Here is a 19785-nt window from a genome sequence, read left to right on the forward strand (position 1 = left end):
GGCGGTGAAGTGGGAGGAAAAAGATGGGGGCAATGTGGGAGTAAGGAGGGAGCCCTATCGTTTCATTATACGAGGCCTCTTCAATTATCCGGCGGAGAAGGGGACCACCTGATGCCGCCTCTGCACATATTCCCATCTGAAGCGCACACACAGTCACACACACACACACAGTCACACACACACACTCTCCCCCTCCTCCCCCGTCGAGCGTTTCAGTCTCACACCTCGCGCCCCATACTCCCCTCACATTTACACGTTGTTGAGGCTGCTGTGTTGCGTAGTCTGTGCGTCATTCGGGTCCAAACGCAGCTGAAGGACAGTTGATTTGCGATAAGAGGCCTCGCGCAGACATCATTTCACAGCTTCGGGTGGCTCTCCTGGGTACCGGCGTGATTTTGACGGTCACGCATAAGTGGATCATTGCAGAGCTCAATCATAGAGAGGATATATACGTAAGCATGGGGGAGGTGTTGGGATTCTTTTCGTCTTTCATATCTCTTTGGAAAGAATTACATTTCTGAAGGTTTGTTGAGTTTCCCCTTTATTTTATCAAAACGTACATGAATAAACTACAACAAAGGACTACATTAAATAACACATCAAAACGGGCAGCAATAACAGGGGTCAACAGCTGAACACACACCCGCCCCCGCCCCATGAACACCCCAATGCAGTGAGATAAAGACATGCCACTGATGTCTCACATTGAGGCACTTGATTTCCCTACCGAACCATCTTTGGTCAGAGTTGCTGTCGTGCGGCTTTGAATTTAGATTCAAACGGGTCTGAGGAGGATTTGAACGTGTTCGTATATGTAGATTCAATGCAATCCCTTGGTGTTAGGCAGAGAGCTGCGTCTGCCATGTTTGGAGATGACCCAAAGATGGTTGTAACCTGACCACCTCCACAGAGTAAACGTCAGCATGAAATAAATCAACACTAGATGGTACAGTACTTCACATGATTACAGAAAGGACTCCACAAGGGGAAAGGAATCAAGCACGACATCTTAACACAATTTACCTGAAAACAATGCAGTGTATCCGCACACGGTATACTGTAATCAATACGCTGTACAGTCTATTGCAAAGGCATTGTTGTTGGCGTTTTTCTAACCAAGTCTGTTTAGTATTATCTTGGAAAGTCTTGCAAAAATAGATCGATTCTTATTAAATTAAAAGCCTTTGCTTTGACTTTAGGATGTGATCTATATATTTAGCTACTCATGCATTGTCTAACTTTGTGTGCGTACAGTATACAGTGTTTGTGTGTGTGTTCTGATAGCACTGTAGACTTGTCCCTCAGTTTTTCGTGTTTTTTTTTTTTTTATCAGAATACACTCTTCAGTAAAGGATTAACAAAGTTACATTGAACTGTTTAAGAAGCATAGTAGTCACACAGTATTTGGCAGTGAGAGAACAGTCCTAATTTATCATGCACAATATCAACCACAGGCAAGGTCCACATTCTGAACAAACCCATTAAGAACAACACAGTAAGAACATGAAAAGAGTACAAGAATTCAAGAACCTGGAAGTGTGAGTTTCATGTGTGTGTGTGTGTGTGTGTGTGTGTGTGTGTGTCCGTGCATGTGTGTGAATGCCAACAGCACAGCTGGTTTCCCGTGGAGACCAAAGGGCTATGACTCATGCAGTGCATAAAGCATTTTCTGGAATTTTAACATAATCGGAAGAATTATTATTTTCCCACAAAGCCCAGATAATTACATATAATCATATTAGAACCTTACAGAGTACTCAGGGAGTTTACTGTAAAAACCCACTCAATCCCACCCCCATAGGTCTATTATAGACCAAACAGTTCATCCCTGGATTATATTTCCTTGTGAAAAGCACCTTCCCTTTGCTTCGATTGTGTGTTTTGCGTGATTACGTGTGTGTTCTAGACCAGTCCAGTCTGTGTGTGCAGGTGTAAGGGGTACGGCTGGTAAAGCAGAGTGGATCCCCCTTGGGGGATGTAGTAGCTGCAGTAGCTGGGTTCTGCTAAATAGGGGGCATTGTGATCGGCCAGGTACGACGCGGGCTGGTAGAAGCACGTCACATGGTCTGTGTTGGGGATAATGTTCTGCTCTCCTAGAACCTTCAGCGCCAGCACCGTGATCATGTTCAGGGTCTGGCGCCGCTCGTGTCCCATCAGACACACGGTGCTGTCGTCGACCACGCGGCGCAGTGTCATCAGGTACTGGTACTTGCTTCTCTCCTCGCCGATAAAGTGGTTCTTCAAGTAGGACAGGATCTTCCTCTGCTGCTCCTGCACGTCGGAGAAATCGATGAAAAAGCGCGAGCACATGTAGCGCTCCAGTGTCTTTATCTGAGTCTCGCTGGCTGGTCGGTAGTCCCTGACCAACAGGTTGCTGTATTTCAGCAAGCCGCCACCTCGGATCTCCTCGGGGTTCCTGGTGGCGATTAGGCGGTAGCGCAGGTGGTCCATGGCTGCCTCAAAGTCACCGTACATGCTCTCTGCCAGGACCTCGACAGCAGGGACGGACCCAGAAGCCTGTGGCGCAATGCTCTGTTCGGACATGACTGCGGTCACCTTAGGGGCCTCTTTGTTCTCAGGCACCGAGCTGGACGCCTCGTCGGCTTTTGGAGGGGTGGTTTCCCCTGGGCCTTCAGGCTGAGAGTGAGGCAGCACATGTGTGGCGGAGCTCGGGATTGTGATTGGAAACGAGACGGGCTTCGCAACCTGAGGCAACGACGAGCTATGATCTTGCTCCTTTTTATCCTCCGACTTTTCGTCAGGAGTTCCTGGCTGAGGGGAGGACTCTTTAATCTGTTCCTCGGTGCCTGTGTTCACTATCAAAGGCTCCATGTCTGAAGATACCTGAGGTACAAGGTCCTCTGACTCCACCGGCGGAGTGAGGCAGAGGAGGGGAGGGCTAAGACAGAGCGGAGGAGAGCTGAGGCTAAGCAAAGGAGGGGTGAGGTAAGGAGGTGAGCTGAGGCAGGAGGAGGTAGGGCTGAAGCTCAGGGGTGGAGAGCTAACGCTGGTAGCAGGGCTGATGGTGTTCAGCAGCGGGGATGAGAGGCAGTGAGAGGGAGGGGTCAGACATGGGGGAGTGAAGCAGGGAGGGGAAAGACTCAGCACAGGAGGCGTGAGACAGGAAACAGGGGTGGTCGCACAGTGGGGAGAGGAGGGGGAACTAAGCGTGGTCTCTTCCGGGCTGCCGTTTGGCGGATTCAAGTCCACCGTTTCACTCCCTGGTTCCCTGTTCTCCTCTTCGTCACTGAGCTCAACTTCTGAGGTATGTGCAGGTGCTAGGGGGTTTGAGCCGGACGCATCGACGTGCGACGCTAACGCATCCGCCGAGTCAAGAGCCTCTGATTGTTCGGGCGCAGGGTCGGCCTCACTAGTGGAGGCCTGGCTTTGCTCATCACGAGCCGTATGTGTAGACGGCGTCTCTTCGAAGCTCTGAAGACTTGTCTCACACCAACTCTCCGTGATTAGCTGAGGGGACGAGGGCTCTTGAGATAAACCAGACACGGGGACCGCAGCAGAGGTGGAGATGATATCAGGGGCTGGATCAGGAGCTGAGGTGAGGTCTAGGTTACAGGACAGGGTGGGTTCAGACCCAAGGTTTGTGTTACTAGTGATACTGGTTGTCGGGGTCGTTGTAGGGTCTGAACTGGGAGCGGTTGGCATTGGGTTCAAATCCATCTCCGGTTCGGGGCTGGGGCAGGGGTTTGGATCTAGGTATGTTTCGCCTTCAGAGAATGGACTGGGAGTGGGGCTCACCTTCCTACACATCCTCCGAGGGGGTTTGGGAGAGGCGTGTTTGAGCACCACCATGTGAGATAGTCTCTCTGAGGCCTTACAAGAGGGAGAGGAGGAGGTATTTTTGTCAGAAACAAGGCCGGGTGGTGCAGGTAAAATATCCTGAGTATCTGGAGGGCTGACGGCATCAAGTGCGTTCGGGGTGTCATCTGCGTGTAATGTGCCGAGAGTCTCCGGTGTATCTTGTGTGCCAGCGGGCTCCGTGTTGTGAAGTGTAAGCGACATGGAAGAGGTGGAGCAGCAACAATGGATACCCTGCGTGTCTTCTACGTTTTTTGCTTCGGCTGCTAAAATCTCTTCTGTCATCTCACTTCTTTCCGTCTCAGTTGTTCTGTCTTCTCGCTCGCCGATGTCTGTTTCTACTTTTCTTTCATCTGCCATCTCCGTCTCCGCATGTGAAGATGTGCTCGAGTCTGCAGCGGTCGCATGTTGTGTTTCATCTTCCTCGTCGCTCCTCTGATCCTCGCTGTTGGAGGAGTCTGCACTGTGACATTCTTCTGGCAGGTTCAGAGACTCCGTCTGGGTTTTGTTTGAGGTTTCTGGCGGTTCGGACTGCTCCGTCTGCTCTGTGAGTGCTCTCTGTTCATCGGGGGGTTTTGTGTGGTTGGATTGTTCTTCCTTGACAGAGAGCTGTTTGTGATCTGAATGTGCTGCCTGTTGGTCATCGCAGGGCTGGGTTTGCTCTGAGTGTTCGGCCTCGTCCGAGAGCTCTGGCTCGTGTCTGAGCTCAATCTGACTCGGTGGTTCAGTGTTCTCAGAGGTTTGTGTCTTTTCTGACAAAAGGTTCGGAGATGTCTGATCAGAGGAGTTTGTCTCACTGAAGGTTTCTTTGTGTTCTGATGCTTCTTTCAGCTCCACAGGTGTTTTCACTTGGTTGTCTTTTTCAACTTCGGAGTGTTTTGTCTGGTTTGAATTTTCTTGTGAGAGTTCTGTCTGGGACTCCTTTTCGGGCACCTCATCTCTCTGTTGTGTCTGGCTGATATGTGCCCCGTCTTTGTTGGACAAGTCTCTACCAGAGGGCTTCTCTGTTTCTGGAGCGGTGGCCTGTTTAAGCAGAGAGGGAGAGTCTTTATTCTGATTCTCTGCCGGCTGGTCCTTAAGATCGACAGTGCCGTGTTTGTGCTGGGACTCCTGCTGCATGTAAGACTCGAGGAGGCGATCCAGAATGATCTGGAAAGAGTCAACGCTGAACTCAAACTGCCGTCTCAGCGTGCTCACAAATTTGAGCTCCAGGTTTTTGCCACTGTTGTTTGAGAGGGAGATGAGGCTCCAGCGGTCGTGCTCGTTGAAAACCTTGACCATTTTCTGGACGTAGGCCTCCTTCATTGTGGAACTGCTGATCCGCTCCCTGTTGACCCCAGCAGGCAGGCAGTCCAGTAAGCAGCCCAGCACTGACTCCTTGATCACCTGGGAGGAGGAAAGGTCAACAACATGACAGCTACAACTAATGACTGCAACCTGAGTGCAATTTCTCCTTTGAACTGTTTCTGTATGATGCAGCTACAATATATTGAAGCCAGTAGAATTGATTCATCCTAATGGTATAATGTTCTGCAATTTAAATTTGGATTAGGATTGCAAAAACATCATTATCAAAAAAAAGCAACAACAGAAAACATTACTGCAACACCCTAGAGGTATATACCCTGCTGTGCTCAACAGCAGAATGACTGCTGGTTAATGCCGGGGATTGAACTGAATTGCTCTCCTCTTATCACATTACATACCCTTATTACTGCTTCATTTGTCCTAACCCAGCAGTAAAGTGATCGTACCTGGAACTCCTCCTGAGTGGGCAACTCCACTCCAAAGATGATGTCCAGGTCCTTGTAGCTGGTTCCGTTGTCTCGGACCAGGACGTGGCTGGCCGTGGAGCCGTTCAGACGGACGTCTCTCACTGCGATGCCCTGCTGCTGCAGCCGGGCCCGCACGGCGATGATGATGTCTCGCGGACGCAGCTCCAACGTGGGGAAGTTCCCGCGGCCGTGGATTGGGACCGCCTCCGATAAAACCTGGTGGAGGACCTCCACCTGCTCAGCGTTCAGACTGTGGAACCGCTGATTGGATTTAGTTTCAGACATGCTGCTGCCCTGGAGAGAAGGAGGAGGACAACAATAAGAGTTTATTACAACTCCCATAAAAACTGGGCTGTATCTCTCTCTCTCTCTTTCTCTCCGTCTGTCTGTCTCTCTCACACACATTTAGCACTCTCACACACTCATATGCACACTCCCTGCCAGTCTGCTGTCTGCAAGTCACAGCTTGGCTGACAGCTTTTCCACAATGCTAATGTAACTGCTGTGTTGACAAGCTGACACATGGAGCGCTCCACGTAGCTGTGCTGGGCACAAAGAGTCTTCCACTGCTCAACCAGATCACAACAAATTAAGAAAATCTGAAACACATTATATTGTTTACCACCCAAGACTTATATCACTTAGTCCCTTTGTTTGCGCTCCATCGCAGTCATATCTGATTCGATTCTTTTAAAAACACCCACGGAATAACAAAAAAAAACATATAATATAAGATTAGAATAACAATATTAGTGTGTTTTACTATTAAAATATAAAATAATGACTTGTGGATGCATCGTAAATCTTTGTTTATTGATTGTTTCCACCAGAGGAGCAAGGGTTAAGCTGAATGAGTCATCACCAGCAGACTGCATTAATCACACCAACGTCATTAATTAAAGACACACATCTGTTTTTGTGCGTGAGTGCAGCACATGATTTGTATGCATTACAAACAAAGACCCCAGCACACATTTGCTTGAGTGCACACGGGTGTTTGTATAACACCTTTGTGAACTGTTACACAAATTGGAACAAAGTGGGATTTAATACTAGGCAATTATGTTTATTTGGCAGCCTTTTACCAGCCAGACTCCATCAATCAATCTCCCACAAACTGGACATATTTTCCAATAAGCCAAACAACATTTGACTAACCAAGTCTCTGTTCTATGATTGAGTGTGTGTTTGTGGGGCGCATGTAAAAGTGTTTCAGGAGGCGAGTGCTTGTGCACCGTGGTTCACAGCTGCCCATTATGATCTATTGTTTGCTTTAATCAATAGATGTCAGTCAGTGCTGCAGCTGAATGCTGCTGATTGCTATGATTTGTCAATGCAGGGTAAACATTGGGATACTAATGGGCAGTAATGGGATGCTTTCTGGTAGCAGTTTGTCAGACATCAGATACTCTGTAATAACCACAAACTATCTATTACAGAGAGTCATTTCAAAATAAATAATCTTCTAATCCACGTTGCATCACTATTCTACGACTACTGAAGAGCAGCATTTTACTCCGTAGCGTCTGTGAAGCTGCAGAAGGCAACCTCTCTGTTCTAAGAAAGAACTGAGTGTGCTTACCAGAAGACAAAGAAGTTGAGTCTGAGAACACAAAGCTCCTTCAAATCTGTTGCAGATGAGACGTCTCTCAGTGCCTCACTTTGTCGAGGTGAACTTTAAGTTGCGTAAAGCAGTACATCACAGGTCCAGAGCCCATGAACACAGCCCGAGGTGTTGACACATGGTCGTATGGAACAATGTGATGAGGAGGCAGAGACACACTGCGGGACTGTTTTCCAGCGAGTCCCTGTATCCCCCCCACCCTCCCCCATCGCACTCTTCTGCAAACTTGCAGCCTGAGTGACTCATCCAGGCGTATCGGCTCAGCTCGCACATAATCTATGGCCACTGAAAACCCAGCACATATGGCTATGGAGGCTCTCGTATGCGCTGCACCGAATCTAAAACAAACACAAACAAATGTGCTCTGTAAAGTTAGCTTTCTGTCTCTGGTTTATAACATCTTTAAGTATACATGGAAACAAGATAGCCATGTCCGTGTCAAGAAAACTCCTGATGAAGCCAGAATAGCCCTGTGTGTCCCTGACTTTTTGTTATTTATTATTATTATTATTATTATTATTATACAGTGATATTGTGCTTTATACTTCAAATGAATTCTCTCTCTCTCTCTCTCTCTCTCTCTCTCTCTCTCTCTCTCTCTCTCTCTCTCTCTTCCATTCACTTAAAGTCATGATCATGAACAATAAGGCAACAACTCATCTTTGTTGTGTTGCCCTACAAAATATGATTGCAATGTCTGCTGACCAGAAATGTTGTTTAAAATATGTATGAGTCTATAGGTTCTGTACAATGTCCCTTCAAACCCTGTGCTCCGATGGTGCTGGTATAAAAAACATAATGGAAGTTGTTTCCCCATAAAATAACCGACTGGCTGTAGTTGTGTGTCTGTTTGCTTCACAGTCAGCCGCTGCCTACAAACTGTACTGTAACCGAGCCAGAGCCCTGCTGGTCTTCACTGTAATCACCTCACGCCTGACATACCAGGTGAGGGCAATTAACCGCAATTAAGTGCCTGGCGGACTAAAGGGCAGACCTGTGAGCACCAGGATTAAAAACACATTAAACACCGGCGTGTGAACTCCGTGCGGCCACACACACACACACACACACACACACACAAAGTGAATGATGGGTTCTGTACCTGTTGCTGTGGCATTGGAGGGAGCGAGCGGCTCCCTGCGTGGCGGCGGAACTAAACCGTTGGTCTCCACCGAGCGTCACGTCCGCAGTGTGTCTGTTGAACGTGGGTCTGCGTGTCTCTTGACGTCCCTATACCCACTCCGGTGAGGCTCGGTGCTGATGCGGCTCTGTCCCTTATAAGGAACGCGAGGCTAGAATCTGTGCGCGAGCTCATCCGGGCGCTGTCCAGAGCTCGCGTGGTGCTGAAATGAAGACTGGAACGAGTCCTCGCGCTCTTGTTTTCTCCTCCGGCCGCCCGGAGCGTAACGCAGTTTCCATAGCGACCTGCCGTCATTCAGTCATGACTGGGAAGTGTGTGCGCGCGTGTCTGTGTGTGTGTGCGTGTGTGTGTGTGTGTACATTCGGCTGTGGGGGAAGTTGTGTATTGGAGGTGTTAACAGGTGTATTATAACTCCAAAATGTCGGAGTGAGTTAACTTTTAGGACAAGTTTCACCTCGCGTGTCACAACATGGCCGCGCTGGTGTTGAGGGCCAGGACTTCTCTGTTTGTGTTGCGTGTATAGCGAGCTCGCGCGTCGGGGGACGTGCGCGCGCAGGCTCTGTTTTTTGGGGAGCATTTGTGGAAAAACACTTCTCATTCACTCTCATCGTTATATCTGGCGCCGTGTCCACGCAGAGTATCATGAGGATGAGTCATCGTTGCCGCTCCCCCCTCCGCCCCCCTGACCCAGCCGTTAATCCCCCGCACACACCGGAACCTTCTCTCTGGACAACCGATAATCCCTTTTCCCCTCATGCTGCATTTTCTTTCCGTCTATTCATCGCTTCAACAACAACTATCCCAAATCCCCCCCATGTCCCCGTATGTGTTTCCGCCAAACAGTTCTCCCCACGCAGAGATCTACGAAAACAAGTTTTAGCCACGTTAATGCGCAAAGTGAACATACACGTGATTAAAAGCGTTAGACGCGAGTGTCTCGGTAGAAAAGGTCAATTTACTCCCTCGCCAAAAAAAAAGAAGAAGAAGAAGAAAGCACGAATTGCGTCACTAGACGTGTACCACAACCTACCGATACCGGGTACAAACTATTTTTAGCCTGGATGGAACTTGTCTGCTTTGGACACGCGCGCTCGTCCACCGCTCAAACGGTCATGACGTAGGAGGCGCGAGAGCGCCGTGCAAAATCGTGACCGTGTGACGACGGTGAAAGCAGACAGTGGCAAATGGGTTCAAAGACGAAGATACACCAAGATGGTTGACTTATCGCGGTCGAGCAACACGTCTCTGGGTCCAGCGCTGTCGTTACAGCAAATCGACCCTGTAGTCTACGGACGACAATTCCTATCGCATTTAGACTCATATGTTTAATATTGTGTCGTGTATCTATAATATAACCAAAGGCTAGATATATAATACAAAACTGATACATATATGAAGGAATATTCGTGAATAGTTAACGCTCCTTCAACATCATGAGCTGCGCATGCGTCACAGCCACACACACACACACACACACACACACACACACACACACACACACACACACACACACACACACACACACACACACACACACACACACAGCCCCTACACACACACACACACACACACACACACTTACTTTTGAAACGTTCAATAAGCGGTACACACATGTGTATTACCTTAATAAATTACAAAACCTTGCCCGAAGGTAAACGTCCCAACAATGGCCGGGAGGTAGTTTTGTTTTCAAGACAAATGCGATAACGTTTCTCCCGCTCTACAGAACTGATGATGAGCGAATGCGGAAGTACGCACAAGGGAATCCTCTCGCCTTGCTACAGTGGCGAATAGCTTGAAAAAAGAATCAAAACAAACAATTCTGGGTAATAACCTGTGCATAACCAGCCTGAGTGTTTGTCCCAGAAAGAGACCTGCATCATGTCGAAAATGGAGAGTATCCGTGGAGTCTAACATGCATCACGTTAGATGTGCAGCTGCCGAGCAGTAACGTTAGCTAGACGAATGTAATGTGGCTTTGACAGCTAATCTTGTTATTCCTTAGCTTGCAACTTCTGCCCAGTCATTCAATGATGAAGGACAACATTGATGTGCAAATTTCACGACTCTTTGGTTGCATTTTCAGTTGTTTAGAAGAAGAAAAAAAACAGTTATAGCCTTGCCTGCACTGATTTAGGTTGACTTAGCTCAATGTTTTGGAGTGATTCACTTCATACTCGTGTATTCTTATAATTCAAGTGAAATAACCATGACTAAAATAAGATCGTCCTTGACCAGCCATACAGAACACCTATTCAACCTCAAGCTTGCTGCCAAGGAGCTTCAACGCAACTCCAAGAAATGTGACAAAGACGAAGGGGCAGAAAAGGCCAAAGTTAAGCAGGTTGGCTTATTAAGCTGCGTTTATTAGAGACCCCGGATGCAGGGACACGCTGGCCTATCGGTCCTGCTATACTCTGCGTTAAGTCAGATATGCTCTCCTGTTTCCTTCGCTTCTCAGGCTATCCAGAAGGGCAATTTGGAGGCAGCCAAGATCCACGCAGAGAATGCCATCCGCCAGAAGCACCAGTCCATTAACTTCTTGAGGATGAGTGCACGTGTGGATGCCGTGGCTTCCAGGGTCCAGACCGCTGTCACTATGAACCAGGTCAGGCTTGCAGGTCAACGGTTTGTGGAAGACTTGCCTTGCTTTCTGATGTTGCGTAGCACAAAAACGACAACAAGTGAAAAACACGCCCTGTCGACTTACTGCAGTCACACATCCATTTTTCCCCCCAAGATAACTTCTGGGTCAGGTGGTTGGCAGAAAGTTTAATTCAATTCAATTCAGTTTATTTTGTACAGCCCAAAATCACAAATTAGTCTCAGAGGGCTTTACAATCTGTACACATACGACATCCCTGTCCCAGGACCTCACATCGTCCAAAAAGTCTCCCAAAAAATAGAAAAAAAGCTTTTTACGGGGTGCTCCTTTTTTATATTGTTGTTATGATTATTTCCTGGGTGCCTTTTTCTGCTTTTATTAGACTGCAATCATAAGTGATGAATAAAATGATCAGTGACCCCAACAGCCAGAGCCCAGTAGTCACCCCTTTCCCTCACACAACCATCTCCTGTCTCAACACTGACAGAGATGTAGAAATCGCGTGGCTTTTACCTGATACCACTGCAATAGATGTGGGTGTTTATATTTACCAGGTATTTACGGGTCATGCGGTTTTCAAGGTGTATATTTTGAGAACTACATCTTATTTCAGGAGGCGAAGAGCTGAAAAGTAAAGCCCATATCAGGGTAAAGTCCAAAGTTGTCCTTCACTCTTTGAAAAACAAGTCCCGTACAAAGGAGAAAAGGCTATGGCAGACATGCAAACAAAAAGCCGACAATTACATAATGTCATTAGATGTGCTTCAGACTTTAGGCTATTAGCATGGTGCTCTTATGAGAGCCTCTTTACAAGACTCTCATTCATGTTCACTATACGACAGACATCAAAATAGAACTTAATAGCGTCTAGAAATGTGTGAGATGGCGTACGGCTGAAAACATCCTCTCTATGTAACACCGTTGGCTGTCTCATAAGGCATGGACACAATAGCACTGATAATAAACCCATTTTACCATAATTTGATCGTGTTGGCCAATTAGTTTGAGAAGAGTGTTCCTTTTTGAGAAATTAGATACGCTATTAGGAGGAGAGGTAGTCATGACAAGGTATCTGGTTAAAAAGGTGAAAGTGACACCTAGTGGAAATATAAGGGTACAGCACGCCAAGCTGAGCCATGTCAACAGCTTCTCCCTGTCTTGCTGTCAAATATCCAGATTGTTAGTTGTTCCTTCTTCTGTTTAAAGCACCAGTATAACGTGAGACTTGATTTGATTGGTGTGTGGTTTTTGTTTTTGCCCAGGTATCTAAATCCATGTCTGGAGTGGTCAAGTCCATGGACGCCACACTGAAAAGTATGAACTTGGAGAAGGTAAAAGAGTTGACTGACATAAGACAGACGCGAGCAAAGTGAAACCGAACGTGTTGATTTGAGGGTTCCTCTCTCCCTCTCCACAGATATCTGCTTTAATGGACAAGTTTGAGAACCAGTTTGAAACTCTTGACGTGCAGACGGCTCAGATGGAGGACACGATGGGCACCACCACCACTCTGGCGACGCCTCAGGTGAGGGCCGTCGCCCTCTCATATAGCAGGGAACACACACACACACACACACACACACACGCTCATCGAGTCCTCTAAACACATGTTGTTGTTTGCCTAGACGGAAGTGGACACGCTGTTGCATGAGATGGCTGATGAAGCGGGGTGAGTAGCCCTGCTAACAGTTTGAAAAACTGAAATAAGCCATACAATTGATGGGAATTAGAAAAAGAAACAAACTGTACCTTCTTGTTAAAACAGACACATTACATTTGTGGTTTGTTTTTCTAGGTTGGATCTGAACCTGAAACTTCCTGCAGGCCAGACGTCCTCACTGGCTTCATCTGTGGCATCCACAGAACAGGTAACACGTCCACTCTTATCATTACGCTATCGCTAGTTTAAAAAATAGAATTCACACATCATATTTATTGTCTTAATGTTACATATGAACTATTCTCACTGAAATCTAAAACATTAGTTTTTTCGGGTCATGGTCTGTGGCCAGCAAGAGGGTCTCCTTGCAGGCTGTTGCGGATGTTTGTCTTGACCTGCAAATACATGAACTGTTGCCATCTTTCAAAAACGCAGATTTAGCTGTCTGCTTTTCACGCAACATATATTTCGACGCCCTCTGTCCGCTGGAGAGTTGGAGAGGAGAGTTTGTAAACGTAGAGACAGAAATGACATGCTGTCGTGTAGATAAGATCAATAACACAAGGCCATTTAGTTTGTTTAATAAAAGAACAAGGTGTAGACCTGTTCTATAGATTATATTTGATGAAATGTAGAAGCAGCTGTTGGCATTTGTTTGCTAGTGAGGCTATTTTTGTCTTTGCCCCAATAAATATTTTTACTGGACAAAAAATGAGAAATTTCATTCGTAGAGTGGAGGTTAAAGGTCTGTCAAATCAACCTGCTATTTAGACATTGTTTGTTTGTAGTGATGAACACAGAAGTTAATCACATAATATTAATATTAATTAATTAATATTAATTTGAGAATATACTTTTTATTTTAGTGTGGGAATTTTTGAGATCTACTAGTCTGCCTGAGTAAACAAGTAAAAAAAACATTTAATTTGTTTTAGCCCATTTCATTGTCTTTGGGTGGATCTTTCCCTTAGAGGAAGGGTTGCGTTGCCATCAGAATGCACAGGATGTAATGCAACATGAACTGAAACGTGTCACAGACAGGGAACACTGGGTGTGACAGGCGACAGTGCAGAGTTTTTTTTAACCATGTTTATAATAAGGATCGGATTAATTACATAATCCTATGTGCTCATGGGAGCTGGGGGCGGGGAAACGGTGATAATGAGTCGGAGCAGCTCAGGCCTGTCTGTTAATTTAATGTCCACACTACTGCGTTTCCATTTTAAAACGCATATCTTTTGCAACGATTACACTGCGCTCCCACACTGGGCCGAAATTTTAGAGCACCGAAAACGGATAGGTTTAAAAACTCTTTGGAAACGATGACGTAGAACCCGTGTTCGCTATGAGTGTGAGTGCAGCCAGAGCATCTTAGTGGTCTTCCATTCTGTGAGTGTCTTTAATGGTATCTTCAGGTGCCTGAACCTCGCACACCTGCAGCTGCAAAGTCAAAGTTTAAGTGTTAATGATGTTCAGTCCTTGAAATTATTATCACATCTGAAACCACAAGGTAGCCGGTTCGATCACTGGTCTCCCCATAGTTTGCATGTCGAAGTGTCCTTGAGCAAGACACTGAACCCCCAGTTGCTCCCCGGGCGCCCACTGCGCCTTAATTACTGAGGATGGGTTAAAATGCAGAGAATACACTTCCCCACTGTGGGGCTAATAAGGGATTAATTAATGATCTAGTCACGCCAGGATGCATCAATTGGCACGAAGATGAGCTTCGAACATCGAACAGCCTTCTCTGTGGAAACCTGGTCCATGTCTCTATCTGGTGGATGACTTGTGGAACAGCACGCATCCTAAAGGCATGAGCTGGTCAAATCATGGTTTTCTTTGAATGGGAACACATATCGAGGTAAATTAAATCAAATTCATTTTACAGTTGCCTAAGAAACATTTTGAATGGCAGAGAATGTGTGCCACGATGTACCCAAGTAGACCAATTCACCCTTTATATTCCACTTTAAGATTAAGATTAAAGGTTCAAGACTTCAGGGATCTAACTTCACGAGGATCAGTCATATTGCACCTCTATTTCATTGTTGTTGCGTTTTATGTTGATGTATAAACTTTTGTATTTATAATTATATTTATAGTTGTACATAGTAGCTAAATGTTTATGCTTACCTCTGTTCTACTTTGTAGTCCTTGTTTTTTGTTTTTAGGTTGACAGCATTGGAAAAATTGGAATAAAATTCCTTGTATACATATATATATATATATATATATATATATATATATATATATATATATATATATATATATATATATATATATATATTACTGTTAACCGTTTCACCAGAAATGCTACTGGGACTTCTCAGAGAGTCATAGTGCGACACAGAAGCAGTGTGGAATGTTGTGATCACACAATCGACAGAGGGAACGTGTGTCAGGAAGTGTTTGAGTTGCCCCTCAAGATGTTTTGATACGTTTTCCATTACGACGACTCGCCGCTGGACTTCCGTTGTAATCGGCACGATTCAAGCGGGCCACGTGTGCTGTTTGTGGAGGACATAACTACACACTTCACCTTTCAAGCCTAAAAAAGGTTGAGTGACACTCTGTCTTTTCACTCACTGTTCTCACCTGCTTGGTTGTCATCCAACAGGACGAGCTCTCCCAGAGGCTGTCCAGACTGCGGGACCACGTGCCATAGTGACGTCGGAGAAAAATAACAAGGAGGGAGGAGAGAGCGGGCAAAGCGAGAGGAGACAGGGAGCGAAAGAGTGTAGAATAAACAACAACAACAGAAAAGGCGCCATGTGCCTGGAAGCTGTCTGAGCAGCAGAAAGAGGAGACAGATATTTACAGCATCACACTCGTCCTCCTCCATAACAATGTTCATTTGCACACTTCTGTTTAACACGTATTCTGATCATGTATTAGCTCAGCAATGGGACACTCCTGTTTCCTCATTTTAACGAAGCACACCTTGGATCTGAATGGGCAAATTGTTGAGGAACAAAACGCACTACTTAAAAGCTAATACTTCATTACAAAGTGGTTGTACACTGTATATGCAAATCAAAGAGCAATATTTATTTATTTATGTATCTACTGCCTGCCACAGGAGCGTGCTCGTGTTGTGACTGCTGAGTGTTACCTGAGGATGTGTTGTTGCGTTTTGGCTTTTGGTGCTGAAACTCAAATTATAATTTTTTCTATGATGGGGATTATTGTCTGTTGCTTTGGAGGCAGATGGATTATACTTTGGTTTTCTGCATGTAGCGGGAAACGGCTCGAGCGGCTCACTTTGTATGCAAAGACCATTAAAAGAGTTTTCAACACGTTTTACTTGTCCTGTAGGTTTTTTTGGTCAGTTGCCATGTTCTGGGCAAATTATGCATCCCAGCATGCCTCTCTTTCCCTCCTTTTCCATCGTACTACCCCTCCTCTTTCTGTCCTCCCAACAGGGAACAGATGAGAGGTCAAAGGTGTCACCTGTAGAGGAAGCGGCCCTCTGCCGCTCGCATGCCAGTGCCTCATTACACACACATACACACACACACACACACACACACACACACACACAGTTCAGCACATCCCAGGGGAGGAGGCGTGACTCAGCTGGGAGCCATTACAGGTGCTGTCCAAGCGCGCACACACACACACCCACACACACACACACACACATATATCTACACACAAACAGCCGCGTAGCTGACAGGAGTCCTCCGGAGTGACACTCAGCTACCTCTGACCCCTTTTTGTGTCCTTCCTAATCATCATCAGCACGCACTTAACTGCATTCACAATCATCATCAGTGGCCCCAGACTGACACAAGTCTCCATTACGCACATGCTTTTTCGCGTCCTCAGTCGCAGGGAGTTATCCTAAAAACACTGACCCCAGGTGAGCCAACGGCTGTCAGTCATTTCTGCTGCAGGAGTTGGATCGCCTGAAGTTAAAATTCCACGTCCCTCTGCTGCCAGAGACACAAAATCTATTTAGTAAGTTTGGTTTTGAATCTATTTTTAACCTTTAAGTATGATTAAAGCCGGGAGAGTCGGTCGGGCCCTATTTTCACTTTTCGCTGTGTGTGCAGAGATGCTTCCTCCAGATGTGCTAGAGCGAGCACTGGTCTTGGGGACGCCTGCGTTTGTATATATATATATATATATATATATATATATATATATATATATATATATATATATATATATATATATATATATATATATGTGTGTGTGTGTGTGCGTGTGTGTGTGTGTGTGTGCATGTGTCAGGTGTCGATACCAAGTGGCTTTCCTCCAGTGCCGTCAACACCTTCTGGTCTGGGTTCCTAGAGGAGTGCTACTTGCTGACAGGCAGGGATCCGGTCGGCCGGTGGTCCCGTCCCTCTGGCCGACCTGTCTGCTTCTGCACGACGGGGGAAGAGCTGCTCACACACACACACACACACACGCTGGCTCTGTGAAAAAGCTCTAATTGTAACAAGGGGGATTGGTCAGACGACTACATGATTCACACACAGGAAATTAAACGGTATGTCCAGACAGTCATGAGCTGGGATTCAGTCAAATATATGTTGAGGCCGAGATTTCTTTCTTGAAAAAAGAATGGAATATCTGTTTTACAGGTCTGTAATTTCTGAATCATTTCTATGTGATGTGACGCTATAGTTGAAATAGAGGCTGGTGAAATGTTCACCACACTTATCTTTATTTATTTCAATGTATTGATGCATCATTTATAGTGTCTGGCTGGACATTATGCATGCAGTAAATAAAAAGTCAAGCTCCCCATAATAAATGCATAATGACTGACACTAGGTGCTTCGAGCTGAAACAATAAACGCATTAGTGGGCTGACAGAAAAGTCATTGGCAAATCGTTTTCAGAATTGAGTAATCGTTTCAGGCAAAATAAAATCCCATTTCCAGCTTCTCACATGAGATGATTCGCTTTGTCAAAATATGATTCTAAACTGAATCTAATAAATAACATGCAGATTTATTGAAAATGAAACAAATTTTTCCCTGTAATCTTTTACATAGTTCATTCCAGTAAACCTTTAAAAATTGCTTACCTCCAAAATACACCAAACGTCCTTGTAGCGGCAATCTTGTCTCCGTCCGGTAATCCCTATTACCACTACTGCTACAGTCTGTGTGTGGGCAATGAGCTTGACGCGTAATGAGTCTTCAGAGACAGCAACTCCATTTGAAAAGGTTTACTTAACAAAATAAAGATACAAGAGTCATTCAGTGCTCAACTTGGCACAACGGTCAAAAAACTGTCGTGCTCCGCAGACTGATTAACCTCAACTGAGGGATATAGGCTCTGACATACAAAGTAACGTAACTTAAAGGAGCATTTCAACACACTTCTATAAATCACTAAACACATCCTATTAAAGTCTATCATGGCTCTTACATTTCCAGCCCCTAATTGTTTATGCTGGCTGCAAACAATTATTAAATATGAATTACAAAGAGCATAGCATATTCAACATGCATGTTGGTTTTGGTTTTCACACTAACTCGCCTGACTGTTTCCATTAGAATCTGGTAATGTCTTTATTACTCGACCCATGATCCAAGAGGAGTTGCGAGGGGCAGTTTCATCCATTATCAAGACAATATCTCCTGGTTTCCTGCAGCTTTGCAGTTTTCCTCTGGCTGTCCTAGGGTTTTCACCCTTTCTGAGAGGTCCATTTATCAACCATCCAAGGGCAGTTTTGACAGTATATGGTCCCTCACCTTCACTGTTTATGACCCGACATGGTTCAATGCCTTTTGAGATGTTGGCACCTATAAGCAGACCGACGTCTGCTTCAATACGAGGGAGATGCACATCTTTCAGATAAGGCCAGTGCGAAATATCTTCCTGTTGTGGAATGTTTTCTTTCTTTACTGGGATGTGGCTGTGTGTAAACACCTTTGGCAGTTCAATGTATGTGTTTTCTTCAATACCACATATTTCTAGGTCTGAAAGAACACAACTGTTCATCAATTTGTGACTGTTCGACTTGTCTTGACCCATTGTGTTGAGCAGAAACTGGGTGCGCTTTCCTTTGAGGTTTAGTGTTTTCTGTAGCTCTTCACTGCAAAAGGTTGCAGTGCTCCCAGGATCTATAAAGGCGTATGTTTCTACATACCTTTCACTCTTTCTGTATTTCAGCTTTACTGGTACCACAGCTAGAACACATTCTCCTTCTCCAGCCCCAGTGCTTCCACAAACCTCTTCATCCAATGACACATAGCCACTTGAGATAGCGTTGCTCTCTTCAACTTTCGGCGCAGCATTATTTTCTTTAATGACATGGAGTATGTCTGGGTGCCCCTGAGAACAGGCCTGACACATCATTCTCTTTTTGCAATTCTTACTAAGGTGCCCCTGTGTAAGGCATCCAAAGCAAAGGTCTTTAGACTTCAGGAAGTCTATCCGTTCTCTGTTTGTCAGATCTGTAATCTTATTGCAGACAGACAGATCATGATTCTCCTGACAGAATAAGCATGGTTTGTGGAAAGCTGTCACAACATCTTTCACTGGGCTGCTTGTCCTTGTGGTTGTCTCTGAGGTTGTGTCCTGTACACCTGTAACAAAAGTGCTTTTGCTTTGACCAGTTTTCCAGATGGTTCTCTCTTTGGTAGTTTTATCCTTTTCCTTTGTGCCTTCGTAACTCTCCACCACAACTCCAAAAAGGGGATCCAGAGCTACCTTTGCCTGCCGATCGATGAAGTCGACTAGGTTAGAAAACCTTGCTCGTCCTCTTCCTCTCTCATGGATCTCAAATGCCGTCGTTCTCCACTTCTCTCTAAATTTGTAAGGAAGCTTTGAAATGACAACTCGCATGTTTGTAGGATTATCCATTTCTTCCATGTATTCTATATCAGCCATGATGTTCCTACAGTCCTTATGTGTCAAATATCTTCCAGCAGCATATTTCTGGTATATTATAGGTTTAAATTGTGTTCTTCTAAAAGAGAAAAATAAATTAAACACAAATGTATATATGTTTCAAAAGAATACTGTGTATATTCCAATTTACAGTATTCTTTGTGGGATACCTTTTAGAGTTATTTTATTGTCCCAATTCAACCCGTGTTGTGTGACAGTGAAGAGACTCGCCGCCTGTTTGAAATAGGAACGTTTCATAGAATGTGGCACCACCGGCTCTTTTCCTCACTTTGTCTTCTCTCCTCCTCCTCG

General features: G+C 45.4%; 2 protein-coding genes across 2 annotated transcripts; one reads left to right on the top strand and one right to left on the bottom strand.

Annotated features, from left to right (window-relative positions):
- Positions 1-1902: 1902 nt before the first annotated feature.
- Positions 1903-8650, bottom strand: tent5d (terminal nucleotidyltransferase 5D; the record flags this gene model as incomplete). Its single annotated transcript, XM_079228871.1, has 4 exons — positions 1903-2490; positions 4903-5202; positions 5571-5885; positions 8456-8650. The coding sequence occupies 4 exons, from the start codon at positions 8648-8650 to the stop codon at positions 1903-1905; spliced, it is 1398 nt and encodes a 465-aa protein (XP_079084997.1).
- A 2254-nt stretch (positions 8651-10904) lies between these two features.
- Positions 10905-15372, top strand: LOC306746143 (charged multivesicular body protein 1b-like; the record flags this gene model as incomplete). Its single annotated transcript, XM_079229014.1, has 6 exons — positions 10905-10964; positions 12224-12292; positions 12379-12486; positions 12587-12630; positions 12757-12829; positions 15239-15372. 6 exons carry the CDS (start codon positions 10905-10907, stop codon positions 15284-15286), a joined length of 402 nt encoding a protein of 133 aa, XP_079085140.1. The 3' UTR covers positions 15287-15372.
- Between the last annotated feature and the right edge of the window lie 4413 nt (positions 15373-19785).

This window comes from Taurulus bubalis, assembly GCF_910589615.1.
Source record: "Taurulus bubalis genome assembly, chromosome: 13".
Taxonomy (NCBI): Eukaryota; Metazoa; Chordata; class Actinopteri; order Perciformes; family Cottidae; genus Taurulus; species Taurulus bubalis.